Source organism: Sminthopsis crassicaudata, chromosome 6 (genome assembly GCF_048593235.1).
Source record: "Sminthopsis crassicaudata isolate SCR6 chromosome 6, ASM4859323v1, whole genome shotgun sequence".
NCBI lineage: Eukaryota > Metazoa > Chordata > Mammalia > Dasyuromorphia > Dasyuridae > Sminthopsis > Sminthopsis crassicaudata.
In genome coordinates this window covers 203,784,486-203,809,860 of record NC_133622.1, presented here as the reverse complement: position 1 = coordinate 203,809,860, position 25,375 = coordinate 203,784,486, and the positions used below count along the sequence as shown (strand labels likewise).

At 45.9% G+C, this 25,375-nt stretch overlaps 2 protein-coding genes and 2 non-coding genes across 4 annotated transcripts in view; 1 reads left to right on the top strand and 3 right to left on the bottom strand.

Moving 5' to 3' along the window:
• Positions 1–6,749, top strand: part of DENND2B (DENN domain containing 2B) — a 136,857-nt gene extending 130,108 nt beyond the window's left edge. The window contains 6 exon segments of the mRNA XM_074274498.1: positions 1,673–1,850; positions 2,129–2,170; positions 3,097–3,208; positions 4,361–4,600; positions 5,530–5,616; positions 5,986–6,749. Of these exon segments, the coding sequence (XP_074130599.1) occupies positions 1,673–1,850; positions 2,129–2,170; positions 3,097–3,208; positions 4,361–4,600; positions 5,530–5,616; positions 5,986–6,020 (694 nt within the window). The 3' untranslated portion in view covers positions 6,021–6,749.
• A 6,378-nt stretch (positions 6,750–13,127) lies between these two features.
• Positions 13,128–15,209, bottom strand: RPL27A (ribosomal protein L27a). Its single transcript, XM_074274500.1, has 5 exons — positions 15,123–15,209; positions 14,782–14,845; positions 14,613–14,688; positions 13,765–13,939; positions 13,128–13,301 (listed from the first exon to the last, which is right to left on the bottom strand). Exons 1-5 carry the CDS (start codon positions 15,123–15,125, stop codon positions 13,173–13,175), a joined length of 447 nt encoding a protein of 148 aa, XP_074130601.1. The 5' UTR covers positions 15,126–15,209; the 3' UTR covers positions 13,128–13,172.
• LOC141548094 (small nucleolar RNA SNORA3/SNORA45 family) lies at positions 13,444–13,576 on the bottom strand. The gene has a single exon (XR_012483798.1). It is a non-coding gene; the product is annotated as a small nucleolar RNA SNORA3/SNORA45 family (small nucleolar RNA).
• Positions 14,245–14,375, bottom strand: LOC141548095 (small nucleolar RNA SNORA3/SNORA45 family). The gene has a single exon (XR_012483799.1). It is a non-coding gene; the product is annotated as a small nucleolar RNA SNORA3/SNORA45 family (small nucleolar RNA).
• Positions 15,210–25,375: the final 10,166 nt, after the last annotated feature.

Here is a 25,375-nt window from a genome sequence, read left to right as displayed (position 1 = left end):
GAAGCGGGGGAAGCTTCCCTGTCCCTTGCAGATTGGGCCTTGCACATTCCCTTGCTTATCACCCTGGGCTGGGCTGCGCTGGCCCTGGGGCGCTGCTGTGGGTACAGCTTGCTCTGCTTCCTGGACCCAGTCATCCTTTTGGGGCCCTCACCATCCTTGGGTTTTCCTTCTCTGCCCAGCCTCCGCGCCCCTCCTCGCCCTCTCCAGTTTGGTACCGTACCCTACCTCTGAATACGGCCATTGTTCCTGCCTCTGGCTTCAGGCTGCAGGTGTGAACACATTCCCAGCTAGGGCTCCTAAAGCTTGCTGGTCAGGCGGGGTCCTGCTCTGAGCCAGGAGGCGGAGGAGGACCGGGGGCACAAGGAAACTCCCTCTTCTTCCAAGCCTTTGCTCTCGAAGCTTCTGCTGGCCTGGGGAATGGGGAAGAAAGAAGGGATTTTGACTTTGTGGAATAGAGAAACACCTCAAGAAAAATCCCCTTATTTTAGATAGATCTCATCTACCTGGGTTGGAGAAGAAACTATATTTTTACGAAATGCAATGCTATATGAGGAGGAGCTGATGGCTAGATATTTGTTGGTTCAATTATGTAATTAAATGGCCTGGAAACTGAATAAGGTGTCCACTAGAGGGCCTAGCCAGCATGTTCTGGGCCTTCTAGAAATCTGATCCAACAAGAGATCTTGTCATCTTCCCCAGCTGCCATTTTGTTTCATTAAAATCTGAGCAGAGCTCCCGCACTCCTCTCTCCACCTCCCCAGTATCACTCCCATAGCTGTCCCAGGAGAAGGGTTCAGGAATCTGTTACCTGGCAGGCTCATGTTTTAGCAGACATGGGGTAGTGCTCGGGGGTATAAAGGCAGAGAAGGTGAGACTGTGGGGGGGGGGCCTCCAGGTTTGATAAAGAGCTTCTTTATCCCAGACCTGCCCAGGCAAGGAGGCGACAGCGGGTGGAGAGATCTCCTGGAGGCCCTGAAGACAAGACTCTCTGGGTGGGACTCGGGCTGGAGGAACTTGTATCCAGGCCAAGTCCTCTCCAGAGTGTCAGCCAGCACTACAGGGAAACACTGGCTTCCCCTCTGCTCCCCTTTCAGATGATCTCTCTGGTCCTTGTACTTTTTCACCCTTTCACACAGTCAGGACACACTCAGATCCTGCACCCTCAGCCAAACAGCACGAGGCCTTTGTCCTTGTGACAAGCAGAGCCACCGATGAGGATGGGGAGGGGGCTGGGACTGCTGAGGGAAAGAGTTCAGAAGAGAAAGGACCCCCTCCTACACTGGCAGGAAGATGGAGGACGGTGAACCTTGGCAGAGAAAGCAGGACCAGTGGGAAGGGAAGGAGGAGAACCAGTCCTGAAGTGCCATGTTCCACACCTGGTACCCTTGCAGACTGGCCTTGCACTCTCCCCTTCTTATCATCTTGTACCCTTGGGCTGGGCTGGCTCTGGAGCCCTGCTGTGGGTATATGGAGCATGATGGGAGACACTCATTGATGGGGAGCCTTGTGTAGCCTTCCTGGAATGGTTTTTGGGTATCTCCTGAAGGCTCAAAGCCCTGTGGGAGGCTCCGTACGTCCGTCTTTTCCCCCAGGCTGGGGCTGCTGTTTCAGCCCTTCTCCCCGCCCGCCACTTTCCTGGGCTTAGGCGCTCTGTGTCTCTCCTTCTCTCTAGCACCCTGTCCAGCTGTTCCCACGCAGTGGTTGCCCTGCTGTACCCCTTCTCCTGGCAGCACACCTTCATCCCTGTGCTTCCAGCCTCCATGATCGACATTGTCTGTTGCCCTACCCCTTTTCTGGTGGGGCTGCTCTCCAGTTCCCTCCCCAAATTGAAGGAGCTGCCTGTGGAGGAGGTGGGTCCTAATGGTTGGGAAAGGAGGGCGGGGGGGAAGGAAGGGGGAGGGCAAGGAAGGAATAGAAAGGGAATGGGGGAGGGCAACCGATCTTATTGGGTTTGACATTGTCTGCCAGCCTTATGCTGTGTCCCCTGCTCTTGGTCCCTCTACTGTCTTCTAGAGTGGTGTCTCTGGGCTCATCACTGTGGGCTCCTAAGTTCTGGGATGTATATGGTGCCAGGAAGATGGCTTGATGTGAACCTGACATTTACCCTAGAATTCTTGTTTTTCCCTAGGCCCTGATGGTGAATCTGGGATCTGATCGGTTCATCCGACAGGTAAGCAAGCTGCGAGCTAGCCCTCTACCCTTCCCCCGACTGTTGGCCTCCTTGGACCAACCTTCAGTGCTTTCCCTAATACAGACTAGCTGTCTAACACAACAATCTGGTGAAGCTTCTGACCTCTTCTCGGAAGAATGTTTTTAAATGCAGAAAGTAAAATATATAAGATTATTAAGAAGATCAATTATATTACAATTCAGTTTGTTGTTTATTCGATTAATTGTGTCTACTCTTAATGACTACTTTTGGAGCTTTCTTTGCAAAGACAGTGGAGTAGTTGTCATTTTCTTCTCTAGCTCATTTTACAGATGGAGAAATTGAGGCAAACAGGACTAAGTGACTTGCCCAGGTCACACAGCTTGTAAATGTCTGAGGCCTGATTTCATTCAAGGACTGACTCCAGTCCTAAAATTCAGTTAGAGGGAAAAAAAAAATATATATATATATATATATATATATATATATAAGAAACCCCACATTCACAGTTAACCCAAGATTTAAGAACATTTCAGCATCTCACCCCTCACAAACAAGAGGCAGCCTGGATTTGGGTCTATACTTTTTAATTCTCTGTGTTATGGGGTTCCATTACTGGCAGTGGAAGAAAGCCCCCTTTCTTCTCCAGCAGACATCCTCTGAGAAGAAAGGCAGTTTGGTGGACAAGCAATCACAAAATCCTAGGTTCTAGCCCTTCCTCTGTCACTTATTAACTTGGTGATCTTGGCCATGTCACTTACACTATTGGAATTTAGATTTCTTTATCAATCTCAGGTCCCCTAGGAGTCCAACTTCTAGTTCTCTAAACCCAGAGCTGGAAAATAAAGAGGAAAGGAAGAAAAAACTGGGTCTCCCCTATCTGGGGGGCATCTGGGATCGTGTTCTGGCCACAAAGCCTAGCATCCTTTCTTAATTCATTCTTGCAGATGGACGATGAGGACACACTATTGCCGAGGAAGTTACAAGCAGCTCTGGAGCAGGCTCTGGAGAGAAAGAATGAACTGATCTCCCAGGACTCTGACAGTGACTCTGATGATGGTAAGACAAGGACTAAGTGGTCTGGGTTGTGGTGTAATTATCAGGGCTTAAGGTCAAAGGGTAGAGAAGGGCTCTTTACCCTTAAAAATTACCCTCTATGGCTTGCTTTGGGCTAAGCCTAATAGAAAAAAATAGAAAACCTGCTTCCTAGGTCCCTCCCTTCAGACTGGAATACCCCAAAGCCAGCTCCCCTCAAGTCTCAGGGAAGGAGGGAGATCTTGGTAATTTCTCAGAGACATGAACAAATGGAACACACATTGACATTTCAGTACACAAAGAACACAAAAAGAGAATTCTCTATGTGAATCTTGAGTCTCCAATATGGAGGGCTTTAAAAAAAAAATCTACATAGTAAAAATGATCATTCCAACATTATTCAGTTTGTTCATGTCTCTCCTTATATTTCCTCCTCTCTCTTGCATACTTTTTAATGTTTTCATTGATCTCTCTCCCTCTCTCCCTTCCTTTCTCCTTCCCTCACTTCTTTTACCCCTTCCTTCCTTCTCTATCCTTTCTTTTCTCCCCTCAAATAAAAGTCCTTTCTTGGGGGCAGCTGGGTGCCTCAGTGGATAGAGCACCAGCCCTGAAGTCAGGAGGGCCCGAGTTCAAATCTGGTCTCAGACACTCAACACTTCCTAGCTGTGTGACCCTGGGCAAGTCACTTAACCCCAGCCTCAGAAAAAACAAACAAACAAGTCCTTCCTTGTAATAAATAAATATAGTCTGGCAAAATAAATTCTTACATTGCTATTGTTTGAACATGGGTGGCCCCTCTGGGCCCCTCATCCTTTGTCTCTCTGCCAGGATGTGGGAAGCATGCTCCACCAATTCGTCTTCTGAACTTAATGATTTTTCATCCTATTAATTAGATTTAAGTCCTTATTGTAGATATATTTCCATTACATTCTTGTAGTGTCTAAGTGGATTTGCTCAGTCTCTCTTCACCCTTTGGGATAGATACTCAGTTGTGGTAATGCTGGGTCCAATGTGAGATAGATATAGATATAGTTTAATTAATTTTTTGGCCTTACTTTCCAGAATGGTTACCAATTTCTAGTTCTACAGACAAGGCCTTAGTGGACCTGTCTTCTCAGAGTCTCTCCAACAATTATCGCTTTCTTTTTTTTTCTTCTTCTTCCCTGTCCCTTCTAGAGTGTAATACCCTTAATGGGCTGGTGTCTGAAGTGTTTATTCGTTTTTTTGTGGAGACCATCGGGCACTACTCTCTGTTCCTAACTCAGAATGAGAAGGGAGAAAGAGCCTTCCAGAGGGAGGCCTTCCGGAAGTCTGTGGCCTCTAAGAGCATCCGCCGCTTCCTGGAGGTTTTCATGGAATCCCAGATGTTCGCTGGCTTCATCCAGGACAGAGAGCTGAGAAAGTGTCGGGCCAAAGGTAAGAAGGGGAGGCTGGGGCTGGAGTTGAGGCTGGGACACCTACAGGGCCTCATGTTGGGGAACCTCTAGGATGTCTGAGTTGGGCAAAGATCGGACTTTCTTGACTTTCCCTCTTCTTCTGAAAGGACGAGGCGGGCTGGGAATCGAGTGGGGCAGCACCTGGTAGGAAAACTGAGAGGGGACTTGCTCCTGATTTCCAGGTGCGTCTCCATCCCCAAGGCATGACTGCAATGGCTCCTTCCCCTTGTACTGGGAAGCTGAAGGAGAATGTAGTAGAATGGGACAGGGGTCATTCTTTTGGTAGCCGTGGGCCTGCTGACCTACCTTTAGACTTGTTCCTTCTGCCCAAAAGAGCAGGCCCAGGGCAGGTGCAAAGGGCTGACCTCCGGCTCCATATGAGGAAAAGCATGCAAACAAAAAAGGAGCTAATTTCATATATATCAAACATATATTCAGTCTGAGCCTCCATTCCCACATCTGCCAAGTGGGCCTTGCCTCGAGAGAGTCGTCATGAAAAAGACCAAACGAGGCCGTGGCTGACCTTGCAATGAGACCTTGCATTTTACCCACATGAGCCAGGTTCTTTGCAAACCTTAAATGTAAATCGTAGCGAACGTTTCCACAGAGTGCCGGGCACTGTGCTGAGTGCTTTACAGTTATTGTATCAGTCCTGCAGTTTTCATCGTCGTTTTTGTTGTCGCTGCTGTTATTTCATTGTCCTCTGGGCCCGGGTGGGCAGGGACTTGCCCACAGCACGACAAGGCCGCAGCCGGACCCTCATTCCAGATTCGGATGTTCTGATAGGTTGTTCCTACAGCGTTAGCGCTGAGACTCGGGAATCCCTGTTACCGGGGCCTCTGCGCCGAGGTCTCCTTCCGTCTCCCCCTCCCCTCTGGTGATTGCTGTCCGTCCCCCTCCTCTTCCCAGGCCTGTTTGAGCAGCGAGTGGAGCAGTATTTGGAAGAACTCCCCGATACAGAGCAGAGTGGGATGAATAAGTTTCTTCGAGGCCTGGGTGAGTGACTCCTTCCTTCACAACGGGCCTGGGGCCTGCCTCGTGCTGGCAAGGTGGACACAGGGCAGAGGGCAGGGCATGGAGGTGACCTGGGCAGAATCTTCCAAAGTATCCATATCCCGTGGTGACTTCCCCGGGGGAGACGCTTCTGTGGGGAGACAGCCGTAGTTCTCACGGGCGAGCTGGAGTCCTTGGTGTGTGCAGCTGAGACACACGCCGCCAGCCCGGAGGGTGGGTCTGTCGCGCCTGTGTCCCGTCCCCGACCTGCGACGTGTGGAAAAGCAGCCAGCAAGGAGGAGTCTTTAGCAGAGAGCTGGTGCTGGCTGTTCTATGAACATCTCGGGCTTTCCCTCTCTCTTTGATCTCTAGGCAACAAAATGAAGTTCCTTCACAAGAAGAATTAAGCCCTCTCACGGCCAGGAGACTGTTTATCAGATTGAGCAGAGAGCCTGGTGTCTCCAGAGTGAGGGGCAGCCAAGATGGGCTCTCCCTCCCCAGCTGCTGGCCCAGAGTTCCTGCCTCCTCCCCCACAGCTGCCGAGCCCATCCGTGCGCAGGATGTCCCAGGATGTGTGTTTGTAAATAATCTGCCGCAAGCTTTAGGAGCTGGTTCTGTCAGGAGCAAGGAGGACGGTGTTAAATATTTGTATATTCCCGGGAAGACCGGGCCATAGCATGGACCAGATTTTGCTTGATGCCGACGATTGGCCACTTATGTGCAACTGACTGTCTCAGCCGAACCACTGACCCTTCCCTCGGAGGAGTCTGTCCCTGGCCCAGAACTGGGGCAGAGGGATTTGGACGCCTGAGGCTCCGGAGGGCAGGGAAGCCATTCCATTGGTGCAAGAGGACTGGTTTTTATCTTTCAGAGTTTCTATTTTTCTCTAGTTTTCTCTCTCTCATTTGGAAATACCCAGGCCAGCCAGGCCGCATGTGCAGCAAGGTACTCGGCTCCTAGATGCTCACCCTCGTGTCCCCTGCATTCCAAATGGCGACCAGTGAGCGGTGGGAGCCCCCACCTCTCCGCAGTCCGACTGCCGGCACCGGCTGGCCAGCAGCAGTGGCAGCTTGGTACAGCGCATTCATTCTCTGCAGTGTACGGGTGTTCCCAATAAATGTGTACAGTTGTCTGGGTCCCGGGCTCTGCGTGTCTCCTTCCCTCGGGGGCGGGACTTGGGTATCACCTGGGGAAAAAACGCCAGCCCTCAGACAAAGGTGTTGCGAGGTCGGCCGCACCCTTTACACTGCGCCTCCCACCCAGACCAGACAGTAAGCCCTTGGCACCCTCGGCCTAGAAGTCTTCAGGAAGAAGAGTCTTTTTGGGTGGCAGATACAGGCACAACGATGTGAGCTGCCCCTTCAGAATCATAGGATTTCAGTGTTAGAAGGGGTTGAGAAGTCATCCCTTCATCTACAGAAATCCTCTCTAAGCATCTCGGAGAAAGGCTTATGGGCAGGCCGTTAGTGGCCTTGGCAGACGGCCATTTCACTGTTCATAGGTTTACCCTTTCCGCCTAATAACTTCGGCCCGGGGCCCATTGAGGCTCGCGCAGTCTCCAACCTACCCGTGGTTTGGAGGTGCTACCCGCCTCATAGAGCAAAGGGGAGAGCTTTCCTGCAGGGAACATGAAGACGTTTTCTCCCAGGAAAGAGCCTCCCTACATGGTCGGTTAGGCCACCACCCAGGGGAACCAGGTAGGGTCTGACGCGGCTGACAAGCTGGGTGGGGGAATCTCCCCTCTGTGAGCCGGCCGGGGCCGCCCCGTTCCGAGGCCTCTGAACGATGCGGCGCAGGAGTTGTCTCCAAAAGGTGAAGGAGCTTAAGTACCTCAGAGCCAGCGGGCCCTAAGCAAGCGCTACACGCCGGTGCTCAGCCGCCGCAACCCGTTCTAACTGCAGGCGTTTCTCTCCTGGGGACGGAGGGATTCTCCGAAGAATCGCGCGAGGGCCGGGTGGGCAGCTCCCAGCTGGCCGCAAGGGTTTGGGGGGGAGGGCCGCAGGTCAGTACCCGGGCTTTCAAGGCTGCGCTCCCACCCTGGCTCCCCTTCCCTCGGACCATCAGTCGTGCCTTTGTCCCCTTTAGCAGAAGGAAATGGTTCGGCGGAAGGATTCAAAATTAGGAAATCCGCCGCAGCATCGCCCCTGCCCAGCAGTTTAGAAAGCAGGAGGCGGAGTCTAACGTAACGAGGTCTGATCGGCTCAGCGCCCCCACGCTGGTACTGTCACACCCACCAGCATGGCTCTGCCTCCCAGCTTCAGCCTCCTGGCAGGAGGGAATTGGAAAGTTAGGGTGCCAGATCTGGCCTGTGCTTCTTTCTAAAAGGGCGGAGAGGCGGGGAAGAGCAGGCACCTTCTGGCAGGCCCTCAGTGGGCATTTGGGGGGGGGGGGCACGTGCTGTGTCTCTGCCAGACTTCATTCCTTGACATTCCATGGGATAATGGGCCAGGCAGGTCCCGGGTCTCAGAATGCTCGAAAGCCCTGCCACGTGGGCGTGGGAAGCTCCTGAAGAGACGTCCTCTCTCTTCCCACTCTGATTTGTGAGTAATCTCCACCTCTCCTGCAAAAGGAGGAGCTCTCCCGAGCAGAAGAACTTCCGGTTTGCCGGGATGGCCGGACACTCCACAGTCCTTGGCCCCTTAATGGGTGATCCTGGTCCGGACCATCCTCGCTCCTCCCCCGAACTCCCTCAGCTTCTCTTTCCCCGGGAGTCAGTCATGCGCTTTACTCTTGGATATGTGTGTATTAAAAAAGTTCAGAAAGATAAAGGCTGCGCGTGTCTTCATGAACCCCGATGGAGAGTTGAAGTAGGCTGTGAATACACTAGCGGACGGGCCGCTGTTTGGAGAGTCAGTCCTGTCAGCGAACGTTCCCTAAGTGCCCCCGTGCCGCTCCCGCCCTCCGGAAGTCACCACCCAACCCCAGGTCAGGCACACAAAAGGAAGGGGGGGGGAGCGGAAGCCGCCCGGCAGGTCCCTTTCTCTTTGGCCCACTTTGATTTTAAGTAAAAGTTGGACCAGAAGTATTTTAAGCTTCTTCCAGTTCTTGATTCCTTGGATACGAGCAGGTTATCACACTTCCCAGATAGCGCGGGTTTTTAGAAGGTTTGTGGCGGCCCTGTGTAAGCACGTGCTCACGTCTCTGCCCCATTTTGGTGACTTCCCAACATTTGAAACTTTCATTATTGTTATTATAGCTGTGATGTGACCCATGACCTTTGATGTTACTACCGTAATGTTTTGGGGCACCATGAACTGCGCCCTCACAAGTAACTGGTAAATGTTGTACACGTTCTGACTGCTGCCCCTCTCCGGGGCTTCCCAGAGGAGGAGAATCGGGAGAGTGGGACCCCAGAAATCCAGAGGAGAGAGGTCACGGAGGAGGGTTAGGAGAACTTGTAACTCCTGAGCAGTCTCGGTGAATGAGGAGGTCGGAGGGTGGCGGAGGGCTGAGGGGGAGAGGAGGCGGGCGCTTCTTGTTGGAGAACTAGGCCGGTGCCCGGGATGGAGAGGCAGAGGCGGGTTTTTCAGGAGGAGCAGCCAGGCCGGGCGGGCTGAGGGCAGCTCAGGCCTGCCCACGTTCGAGCTTCACGCCTGGCTACGATGCACCGCTGAGGCACGGCCTTCTCCCGCCGGTGCTCGGAGTTCCGGGGATTGAGGGGCCAGCCACGGCTTCTCAGCTGGGAAGGAGAGGCGGCGTCTCTGCACCTTCTGGGCCCTTCTCTAAAAGGGCCGGGCCTTTGCAGGTTAGGAAGCCTTTATTAAGCGCCTCCCCCTCTGGGCCAGGCGCGGACTGACCGCTGGAAGGGGGCTGGGAAGACCCGCGGTAGAAGGTGAGAGGTTAGCTGAGGAGGCGGAGGACGGCCGGCCAAGGTGCCCAGGGAGGGGGGAGCAGAGGGAAGAGCGGCCCGTGGCAGTCTGCAAGCTTCTCGAGGGCGGGGGCTGTTTTAGCCTCGCCAGGCTTGCTGCCTGGCACAAAGCAGGCACTTTTTGGGGGGAGGGGCGGGTCTGATTATATCGCATTCCAGCACATGTGGTGGGGGTGGGGGACAGGGAGGTGACGTAGTGATTAAAATATCAGCATTTATGTTTGAGGTTTGCAAAGAGCTTTACAGACAATCCCGGGAGCTAGGGGGCTATTATTCTCCCCATTTTACAGATGAGGAAACTGAGGCCAACCCAGGGAACCAGACTTGCTCAGGGTCACTCTCTAAATGACTCGCCTAGTCGGGGCAGGGTTCCGACCCAGGTCTGTCAGGCTTTTCTAGTCCCGCCCCAGTCTCTCCCGAAAGCCGGCGGCGACGTGTGGGGCAGGCGAACTGGGGGACCCGGCTCTAGGGTTTGGACTCCGGGTCACGCCCTCTGAGGGGAGGGAGGCGCCGGCTCCGGAGCAAAGTCGGCGTCGTTCGCTGCGCCCGGAACTGGATGGCTACAGTCACAGGAGCCCGTCGGCGCCTCTCTAAGGACGCACCCCTCCTACATTCCAAAGGGCGGACTGGACTGCAAAATGGGGGGAGGACCACTCAACGCCATTTCCGCTTCCGTCCCGGGGGGAAGCCAACCATGTTTGCTCTGGGAGGGGCCAGCGCGAAAAGCCTATCGGAATTCCGAGGACATAGGGGCGGTGCCGGACTGAGCGGAAGTAGCCCCTGGGGACGGAGTCGCGGCTCTGCTCTTCTCTCGTCTTTATCACTGGACCATAAAGCAGGCGTGGCCTCCGCTGCCTCCTTCCGCGGTCCTACGGCAACGCTGCTGCAGCTTCGCTCCCGGCCTGCACTAGTTGTCCCAACTCGTCCGATGTTGGTGCAGAAGCGAATTCTTAAATACATAAAATAAAAGCCACTTGCTTCTGCTCTTTTAGCTACGCGACACCACGTGATGCGGGCCGAGCTGCGCTTTGTCCGGGCCCTGGGGCCGGCGGGTCTCCGGCTGTTGCTGCGGTGCCGCCCCCCTCCCTCACCCCTTCCCCATCGGTCCAGGTGACGCAGAGCGGTGCTGAGTTTAATACTGCGCTTCCCCTCGCCTTTTTTCCCCTCAGCTTTGCGCTGAAATTATTCTAGGAGCCTCGCAGACGAGAACCTGACTTTTGAAATGGCAGGTACCTTCATCGGCTCTTTAATCGGACCTATGAAGGAACTCCTGTTCACGTGTGTCTCATATTTTTAAAAACTTTTCCCTGCCCGCCCATATCATTGTTTTTAAATCTCTAGTATAACGTAAGCACGGTTTTTTTTTCCTTCTCGGAAATGCAATGCTTCCCATCTTTTTCTAGTGTGACTGGAGTTAAAAACAAATGACAATCTTCCAGGCACTGCTCCCCCTTAACTTCTGTCTAGTGAGGTGTTTTTTTGTTTTGTTTTTTTTAAGTTATCATACCCTATAACTTAAGCTATATACATCCTGTTCCCCACTAAACCACCTGCATATAAAAAAAAAAAAACTGTCAGGAATTGGTGCCTCTAATTGCCTTCCAAATCCTCTCAATCTGGCTTCTGATCTCATCAGAAAACTTCTTTCCCCACAGTTATCAATTAGGAAATAAACCCAGATATCTCCCACCTGCCTGATCTAATGGCTTTTTCTTTTTTTTTCCTGAGGCTGGGCTTAAGTGACTTGCCCAGGGTCACACAGCTAGGAAGTGTCTGAGGACAGATTTGAACTCTGATCTTCTTGACTTTAGGGCTGGTGCTCTATTCCCTGTGCCACCTAGCTGCCCCTAATGGCTTTTTCTCAATCAACTCCACAGTATCTGAGATCAGGGATTGCTGCTGATTCCTTGCATACATCTCTGTGGCAGCGAAGTGGTACAGAAGAAATCTGGAGTCATGAAGATTCAGTTTAAATCTTACCTCATATTTACTGGTCACAGTCCAAGTCATTTAGCTGTCTCTTCACCAGAGGTTACTGAAAGCAAATGAATTTAAGTGCTTAATAAACCTCACTCTGTAGATGTTTAGGTATTACCATTCTGTACACAGTTGCTAGGTCTATATGTCCTAGACTTTACTGAATTCCAGTTCACACTTTTCAAATTACCTGTAAACTTTCAGGTATCTCCCCAATTTCTCTGGTCATCCCAGAGACTAATATACTTCTAGTCACTACCCACCAGCCTATTTCATACTCTCCATTACTGTGAATTATTGCATTAGTTTCTAACAGGTCTATCTTCAAGTCTCTTTTGACTGATTAAACATTTCCACATTAGTCATGTTATGAATGAGAAAATGAAAAATGAGAAATGAAAAATGTAAAACTATGCTTTGAATCTGCATCCAGAGACTCCTTAGATCTTTCTCTGGATATGGACAGCTTATTTTCCATTATTTGTCTTTTGGAATTGTCCTGGATCATTGTATGGCTAAGACTTAAGTCTATTATAGTACAATGTTATTACTGGGCACTCCCATCCCCCAGCCCACCCATTTACCAATTAATTAGCACTAGAATCAATTGTAAATGGCCAGATTAAGTTTATAGCCTGGTCCTTACCTGGTTTTGCTTTCCTTCCCTAGTCACTCATACTCAAGGTTCAGACCCATTTTTGCACTGGTGGCTACTGGAATGACTCTTGCCCCTTAACTGCTGTCTTGAGAGGTGTACCTCACCCTGCTTCCTGGAATGCTTGCCCTTATTTGTCGCTCGGGGAATCCTTCCTTTCTAAAGTTACCTTGAGATGTTTTGCCATTTATTTCAGCTCATACTTCCGCCCTTGGAAGTTTTAATTTTGATGTTGATGACTTGGCTCTTTTCATCAATGAGTTGATTCAAGTCAATTCCAATAAAACTTGGGATATAAGAGCCATCTGTATCCAGAGGACTAGGGAGACTGAAGGTAGATCACAGCACAGTATTTTCACCTCCCCCCCCCAGGCCCGATTTTGCATATAATATGGAAAATGTTTAGAAAAATTGCACATGTGTAACCTTCATCAGATTGGATGCTGTCTGAGGGGGAGGAAAGGGAGAAAAATCTGTAACATGAGGTTTTGCAAAGATCAATGTTGAACATTTTGCATGTACTTGGAAAAATACTGTTAAAATAAAAGGAAAAAAAGGGCAAATTTGAAGGCAGGGAATGTTATCTCCAGTGTCTGTATTCATTCTTCCTCTTAAGGAAAAGGATCTCTAGAGATCATCTATGCCAGTGTTCCTTCAGGTCTGAGTTAATAGACCAAAGGATTAAACATACACTGTTGAAAACATACCCCATTCTTGACAGGGAGACAATAACCAAGTAATAGTTAATTGATTCATAGATTATAGACAAAGGGGATCACCATAGTCTTTATAGCTCCGGATCCAGGCACATAAGCACTTTCTATTGTGCTTTACTAAAAAATCATTCCACATTCATATAGTATAAGCATGAAGCTAATTTGAAATCTTTTGATTATCCATACCTGGAACCTTAGAAGCCATCTTTTTTGACAGTGAGCAACCATGTCCAACAAATGTTTTACCACCTCCCAACCCATATACATCCAAATTTGAACACCTCAATGTGACAAAGTCTAGGATGTTTAATAAAGACATATTTTATTTGGTAACATTGCATTTTTAGGCCACCAGAACACAAGCTCCACCAACACCCTTAATTTTTTCTTCTGCTCTTCTGCTGAAGAACTTTGCCTTCACGATCACTGGCTGCTTGGGGAGCTTTCCTTTTCCTAGGACTTTGTAGTAACCCTAGAAAGTGGAGAAGAAAAACGTAACTATTTAATTCTCTAGTTTGCTTATAATAATAAAAAGATTTACTGGCATCCAAGAGTAGAACCAATTTTTTGGGGGGGTTACATAGTTCCACTAAGTCTTTCAAGTAAACCCAAAACAATGTCACTGACCCGGTGACTGACTGTGGCATGAGATGCCAAAGTCAGTGAATAAAGGTCAGGAAGATTTTCTCCGAGGACTCTAGCACACCAAGACAACAGTTATTGTCAGGATGTGACTCTAGTCTCGGGTCAACAGACAAAGAAGGACTGCTGTGTGGGTAAAACGGACAACTTGCCCAGCAAACAAATTTTCCACAGGTTATATGGAAAGATTAAATGAAATGTTTCTTTATCTCCTACTTTAGGATTCCTTTTCCAGATTAAAAACTTCAAGTCTGAGGAAACAGATGGGCAACATCAAAGTTTAGCTCACTTACCGACCGAACAACATCAATGATAGGGGCAAGCCCCTCCTTGCTTTTGGCAGCATTAATCCTGGTCTGCTCACTGACCAATGTCCACAGTTTATCAAGGTTGACAGTTGGGCAGTAGCTCTGGTTCTTCTTCAAGTGGTAATGCCTCATACCCACTTTCCCGAAGTAACCTGGATGACTGATGAAAAGAAACCAGAATCATTTAATGTCAGGTCTAGGGTCAGCTGCCCATTCCCAACAGCCAAAGTCTATCCAGGAAGGACAGCCTCATTTTATGGGATACAATTCAAAATGAAGGTTTTTACAAGATAAACAAGGAAGGTTCTTTAAAAGACTCTAGTCCAACCCCATTTCAAAGAGAGGAACATTAGAATTCAGAGATAGGAAGGGTCTTGTTATCGATCATCCCGGAGGAGCTGCACACACCACTAAGCCCCCTCCATCTTAACCAAGTACCCTGCCTAGCAGAGCGTTCAAGTCTGTGCATATTCCTAACCCGGTGACTGAGTGGATCATGACGTGACCAGCCAGTGAATAGAGTTAGCAGTTACTTTTCGAGTACTTTAGCACACCACGACAACAGGAGATGCCTAGATGTGACTCTAAGTCTCGGTTTTAGCGAATGTCCCATATTACGAAAACTTTTTCCTGTCAGCATCACACGTGCTTGAGGCCCACAAGTTTAGCCTAGGACTCTAATGCAGTCAGCGATGAATACTGGGTATGGATCACAGTTGGTGGTTTGGGGCTGTTAGTGCCCGCCCCTGTTCGCTCCCGCAGTGAGGGCTCTATAAACGGTAACCGCCGGAGTCAGTTTTCACCCCGGGAGCCCCCGCCAGACCAACTCTTACTATTTGTCGAAGTTGATCCGATGGTGGTGCAGGCCTCCAGCATTGCCGCGGCCTCCGGGGTGCTTGCGGTGCTTGCCTGAGGGAGGGAGGGAGTCCGGGTGTAAGCGCCCACATCCAGGCCCGAGCTCCCCGCCCGCCGCGTGGGCCCCCCCCCCCGCCCGTCACTCACCGATGCGCCCGTGGCCGTGGCTAACGTGCCCGCGGAGCTTCCGCGTCTTCCTTAGTCTGGAAGGCTGCGGGAGTAAAGAGTCGGAGCGTGGAGTCACGGAAAGGCCCCGTATGCTCCGGGTTGCGGCCTGGGCTCAGGCCCACGCCGCCTCCCTAAGGCCTCCGAGCCGCGTGGCCGCGCCCGGACCTTGCCCCAGAGACCCCGCGAGGAGGGAGAGGAGAAAGAAAGAGGAGTACAGGCCCAGCGCCCTGTCATCCCACCCGCCAGGAGGCCCGGAGGCCCGGGCTGGTCCAGCCAGGCCATGCTACCCCCGGCTCGGAGACCCCGCCAGAGTCACCTACCATATCGCAAGCCGCCTCAAAAGAGAAAAGGAAGCTGCGCCGCAAGTGTCGCGAGAAGAGCAAAGAGGAGGGAAGTTAGAGCAGACGTCACTTCCGCTGAAGGGGGCGGAGCGAAGGGAGGGAGGAGCTACGCGCATGCATTCTGAGAAGGGGTCGTACCTCAGGGTTGCGGTTGCCTCTCTTCCGCCTCCTCAGCGGAACAGGGCGGAGCTGAGGGTGGAGCTGAGCCTAGCGCCTGGATGACCCCGCCCCAGAAGGGATTCTCCGTGGTTTCTCCGTTTATGTCGCCCCGCCCTGGGCCCTTATTAAAGACTGAGGAACCTACGCGCGGGCCCTGCGGCCACCCTCGGGTCTCGGAGCCGGAGGGGCGGTGTCACGAGGGCGAACTCCGTCCGGCCCTTTTCCTTCATTGCAGAAGGAAGGGCCTGGACCAGAGGAAGCTCCGGGCCCTTCCCGACCAGAGACCGCCGCCCTGTGGTGCTGGCCCGAGAATGCGCGCCCGCCGCGCTCCCCCGACGCCGGGGACACCGGCCCTAAAATGGGAATTAATGGAGCCTCGCGAGTAAATAAAGCGCTGGAGTCATCTCTCCCAGTGGTGGAGGGGGGTGAAAGTATTAGCAGAGTTTAAGCCGTCACTTTCCGAACGTGGTCTCTGTCAGAACAGCCTGACCGGAGATCCTAGAACCGTAGATTCAGATAGCACCTTCAGTCCCACCGTCCCAGTCCCCCGGCGGAGCACAGCAGAAGTTACATGGCGAAGGGCCTCGCAATAACAGATACCTTTCATTTGACCACGTGGCAGGCGCTGCACTAAGCACTTGACAGCTGCTGTCCGATCCTCACAGCCACCCTGAGGAGGTGGTGATGTTGCTGTGATCCCCATTTTACAGATGGGGACACTGAGGCAAACCCAGGTCAAGTGACCTGTCCGGGTTAGTGTCTGAGGCAGGAATAAACTCAAGTCTGTCTCTTTCCACTGTTGCACCAAATGGTAAATGGCGGAATTGGAATTTGAACCCAGGTGCTCCGGGCACTAGGAGCACTAGACCCAGGCGGTCAGCAAGCGTTCATTAGCTGCCCCAGTTGGAGTGGGTAGAAGACTTGTCTGGACCAGGACAGCTGGAGTCCAAGCCCCACTTTTGACACTGCCACACTCTGCTCTCGCCCCTTTCTAAGATAAACCTTCCAAGGCCCTGCCGCCCGCACTGCTAGAAAGAGTTTTCCTTAGTGGGGAACTCCTTATGCCAGTGAAAGGTAATGAAACACCCGCTCTCCAGGAACTGATACTTGGGTAGGGGAGACAAGCAGGCTATTATCCGTTATTTAAGGCTTACCAAGCCCTTCCCTCATAACACTGCAACTTAGGAGGCACAAGCACCGCCCTCATCTTATGGATAACAGCTGGCACATGACAGATACATTAAGGGCTATAAAGGGTATTTGCTCATTTTAAAACTAGGCACTACAGGGCGAGATCCCTGCTGTCTGGGATTCAGAAAGGATCTCAGGATCCCATCTGTTGGCAGAGTTAAGTACTGACTTCATTTCACATACAGTGAAGGCTCTTTCCCTGCGCTGTGTGTGGTGAAAACGTCACTTTCTGTAGAAAAATGGGGAAGTATTTGAAACTTCCAAAGACATGCCTATCATGAGCAAATTAAAGGTCAAGCATTGATGCTTCTCTGACCAATTATCATTAAAACCCATTGACTTTACAAATTCTTCATACGTTTATTGTGAATAGTTTCGGTAATGTTCATTCTGTTCATTTGCTAAGTGGGTGACAAATTGACATCCACTACTATGACTTGACTTCAAAGGCCAATATTCTCAGCACATATTAACAACAGCTCCCATTTCTTTAGAATTCTAAAGTTTATAAAGTGCTTTCCTTATAACTCTAGGAGGCAGAGTATGCATATGTTATGTCATTTTACAGATGAAGATACTGAGGGCAAGATTTGCCCATGGTGGGTTTTTTCTTTTAAACCAGATTTGTTATTTTCAGTGATGTAAGGAGCTCCCAGAAAGGAAATTCCCCCTAACTGTGGATATCCAATCTTTATTTGTTAATTTTATAATTATACATTTTTTGACAGTACATATGCATAGGTAATTTTTACATTATCCCTTGCACTCCTTCTGTTCCCAATTTTCCCTTCCTTCCCTCCACCAGGGCCCTCCCCAGATGGCAGGGATTCCCATACATATTAAATATCTTATAGTATATGCTTGGTACAATATAAATGTGCAGAACCGAATTTTGTTGTTGCACAGGAAGAATTGGATTCGGAAGGTAAAAATAATCTGGGGAGAAAAACAAAAAATGCTCACAGTTTACACTCATTTCCCAGTGTTCCTTTTCTGGATGTAGCTGATTCTGTCCATCATTGATCAATTGGAATTGGATGAGCTCTTCTCTATGTTGAAGATTTCCACTTCCATCCGAATACATCCTCATACAGTATTGTTGTTGAAGTGTACAGTGATCTTCTGGTTCTGCTCATTTCACTCAGCATCAGTTGATGTAAGTCTCTCCAAGTCTCTTTGAAATCATCCTGCTGGTCATTTCTTACAGAGCAATAATATGTGGATATCCAATTTAGAGAGTAGAAAGATTAAGGATGTTGCTTAGGATCACACAGGCAGTGTGACTGACCACCTCAGAGGAGAACTGAATCCAGGTCTTCTTTACTATGAGGTCAACTATGTATCCACAGCTCTATGTTGCTAATGATTCCTTTTGTTTTTAAATAATTTATCTCTTTGAAAGCACTTTCTTTTCCATTGCTTTGGGTAATTTTTATGAGAAAGGCAGAGCACTAGAATGTTAGCTTGCAAGTCATACTCATTATTTCTATATTCTTTACTTACATTAATCTTCCAGCTTAGAATATTCTCCTGTGTCCTCTTCACTTATCCAAAATCTCTATTCTTCAAGACCCAATTCACCTGCTCTCTCTTCAGGAAGTCTTTCCTGACCCTTAGCACTCCTCCCTTCTTACTTTATAGCAGTTATTTTATTTCTCATTTTATGCATATGTGCCTTGTGACATCTCTTGTTTTTGCTATAGTTAAATTTTCATGTTAAACATGGAATTTTTCTCCTAAATTCATTCAGACAGAAAAAAAGTCAACAGACATAGTTGAAGAATAGCATCATACTTTCACTCTAAACAAGCTATTCCCCCTGCACAGATTTACTAGAAGAGTTGGTAAAAATCTCACAGACTAGGCAGAGATGGAGGAGTTTTGATCTGTATTGTTGGAAGGAGTACTTATGTCAATGAGATCACAGATTCATTAATATAAGTACTAAAATATTTTCCTTTAAAAATGGGAAATGTATGTGACTATCACATCAATCTATGTCTTTTTCCCCCAATTAAACTAAAATTCTAAATTATTAGAGACTATGTTATACTTCTTTGTATATACCACAGTCTTCTGCCCATAGTAAACAGATTTAGTGACTTTCTATTAACTGAAAGAAATTTGACAAGCAACACTAACACTGTAAGTAGAATATCTAAGATATCCTTATTTAATAGGTCACTGACTGATGGGGGTTAAGGCTTGCACATGCCTACGAACCTGCTTCTGGAAACATATGATGACATCTAAGGGATGACCCCATGATTGTGTGATTATTTTCTGTGTGCTTTCTCTGTAGTGAAAAAAAAAAAAGTCTCTTCATTGGTTGCTGAGCTAGAAGTTTCAATAGAGGAACTCACCCATTGTCTCTCCCTGGAGGCTTTTGAGTGAGAAGGACAAACTGTACTGGACTGCTTGGTTGGGGAGAGACCTCGGGTCCTCTCTTGCCCAGTCCCTGTGAGGGTATGATATTATTCTTTTATCTGTCTCTGTTGACTTTCATTCTTTCCTGCTCATATGTGAATGAATTTAGGAGATAAAATTAATAAGCTGTGATCTTATGGTTTTCAGAAGGCTGAAAGAGCCACCAGAAGACCAGGAACTAGAATATGTAGCTGACTTTGCTGATAGTTGAGACCAAGGAAAAGCTGTCTCTGCAGAATGACCTGCTCACAGCAGCCTGAAGTGGATTGGCCCAGCAGCCTTGTCCTTTAATTAAGGTAATGACTACTCCATGGACTGGATGCTCAGGAGTGAGAACTTTTCGCTAGTAAGAATGTAGTTGTCATTTTAAACTTGAGCTCATTCTCTTCAGGCGCTTAGGGGGAGAGGGGAGACAGTACTCTACTTAGGAGGGACTTTTTGTAATTTGGATCTTGCTATATTTTTTGTAATAGCTTCTAGATATTAACTGGTTAAATGATATAAGGAATTGACTGGTAAGTGATTCTGGAGAAATATATTAGATGGAAGCTCAAGCTGACAGTAGTGGAAAAAATACTCTCTCCCTTGAGATTACTTCTACAGCACAGAGGAGCCTTGTTCTGAGGATCCTATGGCCAATGCTAGTATGGGTTAGATGAATATGCATATTTCTGATTTTTCAAATCTTTTCCCAAGACATTAGAAGAGAAATTATTCGAGGAAAGATTATATTTTCCACTCTGAAATTTCTCATTCTTGTCTTTTGGAATTTTGAAGAGACTTATGATAAATGTAGCATTCTATCTGAATCCCCACCACAAGTATGTTGTATGTGATAGGTATGTGATAAATGCTTGTCAAATTGAACTGATTATTAAGTTGGCTTCTGTAAGTCGTCTTCAAATATGAACGATTTCTTTCAAGTTCAAAAGTTGTTTTCTGTTTGTTTTTCTTGCTTTACAGCTTTCTATGATTTAGAAAAGTTTTATCGCCTTTATTTTTCAAGGGGGCAGCAGTGGGCTTTTTATTCAGAACAAGAATGTGTGATCTTTTCAAAGCAATGACAATAGGGATAGCCTCAGAAATTTAGCCCCTGATTCAGTAATTCTTAGTGAAACAGCATTTGGAGAAGTTTTCAAAGACTATTTACATATATACATACAGATTTTTCATAAGAACATATTAAAAAAATCATCTGACTCATGGGCTGAGACATCTGATAGCTTTTTTTTTTCTTGCTTTATGAAGCTGTTAGTTTAGGATTTTGTTTTGTTTTGGATTGAAGAGATACAGAAAGACAATAAAATATATTTGTTCTTGGTAGCCTTTCAAGGAAATAAGATTAACAGGTCTTCTGGTAGAAAGCATCAATAGTAACAAAATACAAGAAATAAATGTGGAAATTCTGTCAGAAATAGGAATCTTTTTCTTTTCAGCTTGGGTATAATTATAAAGAGATTAATCAGATTAAAAGGAACATTTTCCCAGATTCTCCCAGATATTTTCACACTATTGTTCTTGTGACGCTATAGAGCTAAGTATCCAAAGAATTAAAATTGAAGGGCAAATGTCGTAGCTTACAGTGGACATATTCAGACTGCAATATATTTCAAATAAGGAATTGCACAGGAGAAGGTATTAAAGATTATTATTATATTATATATATATTATATTATGGATATAATATATATATACATATATATATATTATATTATGGATATAATATATATATATATACATATATATATTATATTATTATAGACTAAATCGGTGACAGATATAACCACAAAAAACATAAGCTGATCATGTGTTGGAAGTAAGGGTTTGTCAAAGTTCAGTTTCTTGTTTTAACTGTTACATACACTAAAGTAAAGTGGATCAAGACATTGAGTATACCCTCCCTTCACCGTCCCTCTCTCCCCCCCTCAGATTAACCATGGCATAGATGAGAATCTCACAGGAAAGTCAGGGCTGAAGGGATTTTGATCTGTATTGTTGATGAGATCACACATTCCATTGAAATAAGTACTGAACTATTTTCATTTTAAAATGGGGAATATCTGTGACTTTGGGAGGAGATTTATAGACATATGACAAGCTGGGCAAAGATAGTTGTGCTTTATTCTAAGAAGGGTCTAAAATGATTCTACCAAAAAAGAATGGCATGAAATTGCCCATTTTCAATCACAAAACATTTCTAGGTTTTTGGATGAAGATAATGAAATGAGGATGAAAAATGTTGGCTTCATCTTTGTATATAGGCTTACTATACCTCAGACAATGCCTGGCACTGAAAAGGCACTTGAAACATGTTTATTTAACCGAATTAAAATTGTAAAAGAATAATAAAGCATTAAATGAGGAATAACTAGGTGAACATTTGGGTCATAGTTCAGCATCATCTTTGGCAATCTTTATTAACCTTTGCAATTTTCAGTCCTGTATGTTAAATTTTCAGTTCTGTTCTATGACTCATCTAGAGTAAGACAATAATTTGTACTGAAATTAATGTTTTTGTGCATGTAAGAGATGGAGGGGGATTATTTGCAAGTGATTAAAAATGCTCGAATTTAGGTTTTATTTTTTTTTCAGGTTTCGATTCAGCGTTTACATTCATTGGTCCAGTTGATCTGGGAACTGCTGTAGCTTCAGTTTGTGAACAATGTACCATCTGCGTTGAAGTTTCACAGTGTGCATTGAGAGGAGAAGGCCAGAAAGCCCCATTTCTCCATTGTAGTAACAAAAGAGGGAAAGAGGGAAATAGAGGAAAAGGAGACAGCAGTTAACTGTTTCCTTTAATTCTACTGCTTGTCTCTCCTAGTGAGAATAAAGTATAGACTTCTTTCATCTCTTTTTAAAGCAGTAGCTCATTTAAATGAAGAAAAATAAGAAAAAGGGAATTATGCAAGTTACATGTGTGGATCAAATGGGATAAAGATGGAATAAAATTCTAAATGTATTAAGGAGTTTTTCTACTTAAAGAGCGCTTTGGGAACCCTTTTGCAAAAAAGAAAAGAAAAAAAAAAACTGTTCCTAAAACATATTTTTCCCCTAGGTTAGGATCTTTGTAGTTTATATTTTCTTAAAACCAAATGATATTTTGATAGCAAAATAAAGATGCCCTCAAGTAGCTTACATTCTATTAAGGTTACAAAGTATAGATAAGTAAATGCAGCATCTATTCAAAGTAAATAATAGGTGATTTTTATAGTAAGAATGTTGACAATTGGATGATCAGGAAAGAACTTCTGGAGGAAGGAGAGAACCTTGTAGGAGCTGAAGGTTCCAAATGGCAAAGGTGAGGAAGGAGAACAACATTCTGGACTCAGAGGACAGGCAAAGGCGCACAGGGATGAGCAATATAGCAAGCAGACCAGCATGCCAAGAACACAGGGCACCTTACAAGAAGTAATATGAAACCATCTCAAAAAGACAGGATGGCACCTATTTGTGGATGGCCTTAAATGCCAAAGTTTTTGGGGTTTTTTTGTTGGTTTTTTTAAAAATTTTTCTTGGAAGTAGTAGGAAACCATTGAAGATTTTTGTGCAGAAAAGTGACATGTCAGAATATGAAAGGAAGGTTAGGTAACAGATGATAAATATAAGAGAGTGTCCTGTAAAAATCCTATAAAAGCAGGGGCAGCTAGGTGATGTAGTGCAGCAGTCCTGAAGTCAGGAGGACTTGAGTTCAAATGTGGCCTCAGACACTTAAAACTTCCTGGGTGTGTGACCCTGGGCAAGTCACTTAATCCTAATTGCTTCAGAAAGAAAAAAAAAAAAAAAAAAAAAGAGTGCTAAGCAATAAGCCTGTCTCAGTCCAATTTATCCTGTATATAACTTTTTTTGTATATAGTTGTATGCATATTATCTCTTTCATTAGACTGGGAACTCCTTGTCAATAAGGATTTTTTTTTTCCTTTCTTTGTATCTCCATTGCTTAGCACAGTCTTTCTCATGGTAGATAATTAATAAATATTATGCTTTGACCTCATAGTAGATATTTATTAAATGTTTTTTGAGACTGATTAATATAGCATTTTGGGCTACCATATTACACTGCTGATTCATTACATGCTTTACAGCAGTCCACTAGAATCCCTAGATGTTTTTTTAAGAACTGCTGTCTTAGATTGCCTTCCTTAACTAGTACTTGTTAAATTTATTTTGATTTCCACATGTAAGACTTTACATTTATCGCTATTGAGTTGTATGGTTTGGGTTCAGCCACATGCTCTGTACATGTCAGGATCTTTTTAGATCCTAACTCTGTTATTCGGTATGTTAGCTCTCTGCCTTACTTTTGTGTGCTCTGCAAATCTGATTAACATGCTGTTTCTGCTTTTTTCCAAGTCACTAAATATAAAAATGTCAAACAGAGCAAGTCCATGTTCAGATTCCTGGAGATCTCCTAATTTTTACTGAACTGACCATCTAATGCTGAGTCCATCTACTATATGCAGTACACATTTCTCTACTTTTCTCTAACCAAAAAAAAAAAAAAAAAAAAAAAAAAAAAAGCATGAACTACTTTATAAAAGCTTTGCTGAAATCTTGGCAAATTATCATTACAGAATTTTCTTCTTCCTGTCAAAAAAGGAAATGAGTTTTGTCTGATAGCACATGTCTTTGCTGCCCCTTTTAAATATTCATCTGGCAGCTCTTTATTGATCCCTTCTAGATTTTTTTTTTTCCAGAAATTGAAATTAAGCTCACTGATCTATTGCTTGTGGGCTCTGTTTTCTTCCCTTTTTTTTAATGTGAAAGTTTGGACATTTGCTCTTCTCAAAGCTTGTGACATCTGTTCTGTTTTCCATGATTTATCAAATATCACCCAAGTGGCTCAGTAATAACATCTGCCAGTTTTTCCAGGACACAAGGAAGTGGTTCTTCTAGGCCAGGTTACTTCAATTCATTGGGGGCATCTAGGTGTTCACTTACTATCACCTTATTTATCTTGGGTATCAACTCCCGGTTAGTAATTTCCAATGCAAATGTCATTTCTCTTGGTATAAAACAGGGCTGCAAAATAGGGACTTGGAGGCATTTTCTCTGAGGAACAGAAAGGCACCTTATGTCAATGAAATGTATTGCACATAGAGTGGAGTAAAGTAAGGAGTAAGAAGACTGGAAAAGTAGGAAGGAGCCAGGACATAAAAGACTTTGAATCATTTTGATGCTGGATGGGATAGGAAGCTACTGGATTTTATTAAATGAGAGCGTGATGGGGTTGGACATACATTTTAGAAAGATCAATTGGACAGCTGAGTGGAGAATGGTTTTGTGTGAGGATACCCTAAAGGCAGAAGACTGAGCTGAGGCTGGAGTGCAGGCATTAGGTAATGAGGACCCCTCCTAGAATAACTGGGGCAGCTAGATCGGACAGCCAATAGAACATGGGCTTGGCAAGAGCAAGACTCAGATACTGACTAGCTGTATAACCCTGGGAAAATCACTTCATCCTGTTTGCCTCAGTTTCCTCATTTGTAAACTGATATTCCAGTGTCTTTGCCTAGAAAATCTCAAAATGGAGTCTCAAAGAGTCATACAACAACAACCAGGAGAATTGCTGATTAATCAAGTGAGAGGTTTTGCTGATTAGAGAGACTTAAGCATGTTTGTAAATAGTCTTTTAAAGAAGTTAATAGACAAGTGATTGAATATGGTGAGAAAGTAGGGATGTTAGAGAGAGCAGTCTGCTAGAGAAGACAGGATGGCTTACTTCCCATCTTAACCTCTTTTTTTTTTTTTAATTTTTGTATCACAGCTTTTCAATTTTAAGCAAATTATCAAAAAGAAATAAAAATTAACTCCTTTATCTTTTGTAACTTACTAGGCAGTTTTTTTTTTTTTTTCTTAAAGAATACATCACGGGGGCAGCTAGATGCCCTCGTGGATAGAGTGTCAGCCCTGAAGTCAGGAAGACCTGAGTTCAAAATCCGGCTTCAGACACTTAACACTTCCTAGCTGTGTGACTCTGGGCAAGTCATTTAACCCCATTTGCCTCAGCAAAAAACAAACAAAAAAAAGAATACATAACTCATAGTTGTAAAAAGTATGTAATACATTTCTAATTTTTTATGCTACAATCTATAGTATTAAGGTCTTGGAATTATTTTTTTAATTTATTATGGAATATGGCTGATGGTATTGGCATAAACCAAAATTTGGCCATTCTGTTTTCTCTAATTTTCCCAGAAGTCTTCCCCCCCCCCAATAGGGAGTTTTTTCTTAAATAATTTATGTTTGGCAGTTTATTGAATACTGGATTGAGTTCTAATGGTTCTGGTTCTCCCTTGTCTATTTTGTTCCATTGCTTTTCCTTTCTTTTTCTTTTTTTTTTTTTTTAAACCAATATCAAATGCTTTTGCTGGATGCTTCTATATAATATAATTTGAAAACTGGAATTGTTATTCCTCGTTCATTCCTACCCTTTTTGATTATTTCCTTTGGTATTC

Excerpts from the sequence above, each read along its gene's own strand:
- RPL27A (XM_074274500.1), bottom strand. Across the intron at positions 14,689-14,781 it reads CCACGGCCACGGGCGCATCG|GCAAGCACCGCAAGCACCCC; the intron begins GTGAGTGACGGG and ends TCCCTCCCTCAG. Across the intron at positions 13,940-14,612 it reads CGGATCAACTTCGACAAATA|TCATCCAGGTTACTTCGGGA; the intron begins GTAAGAGTTGGT and ends TCTTTTCATCAG.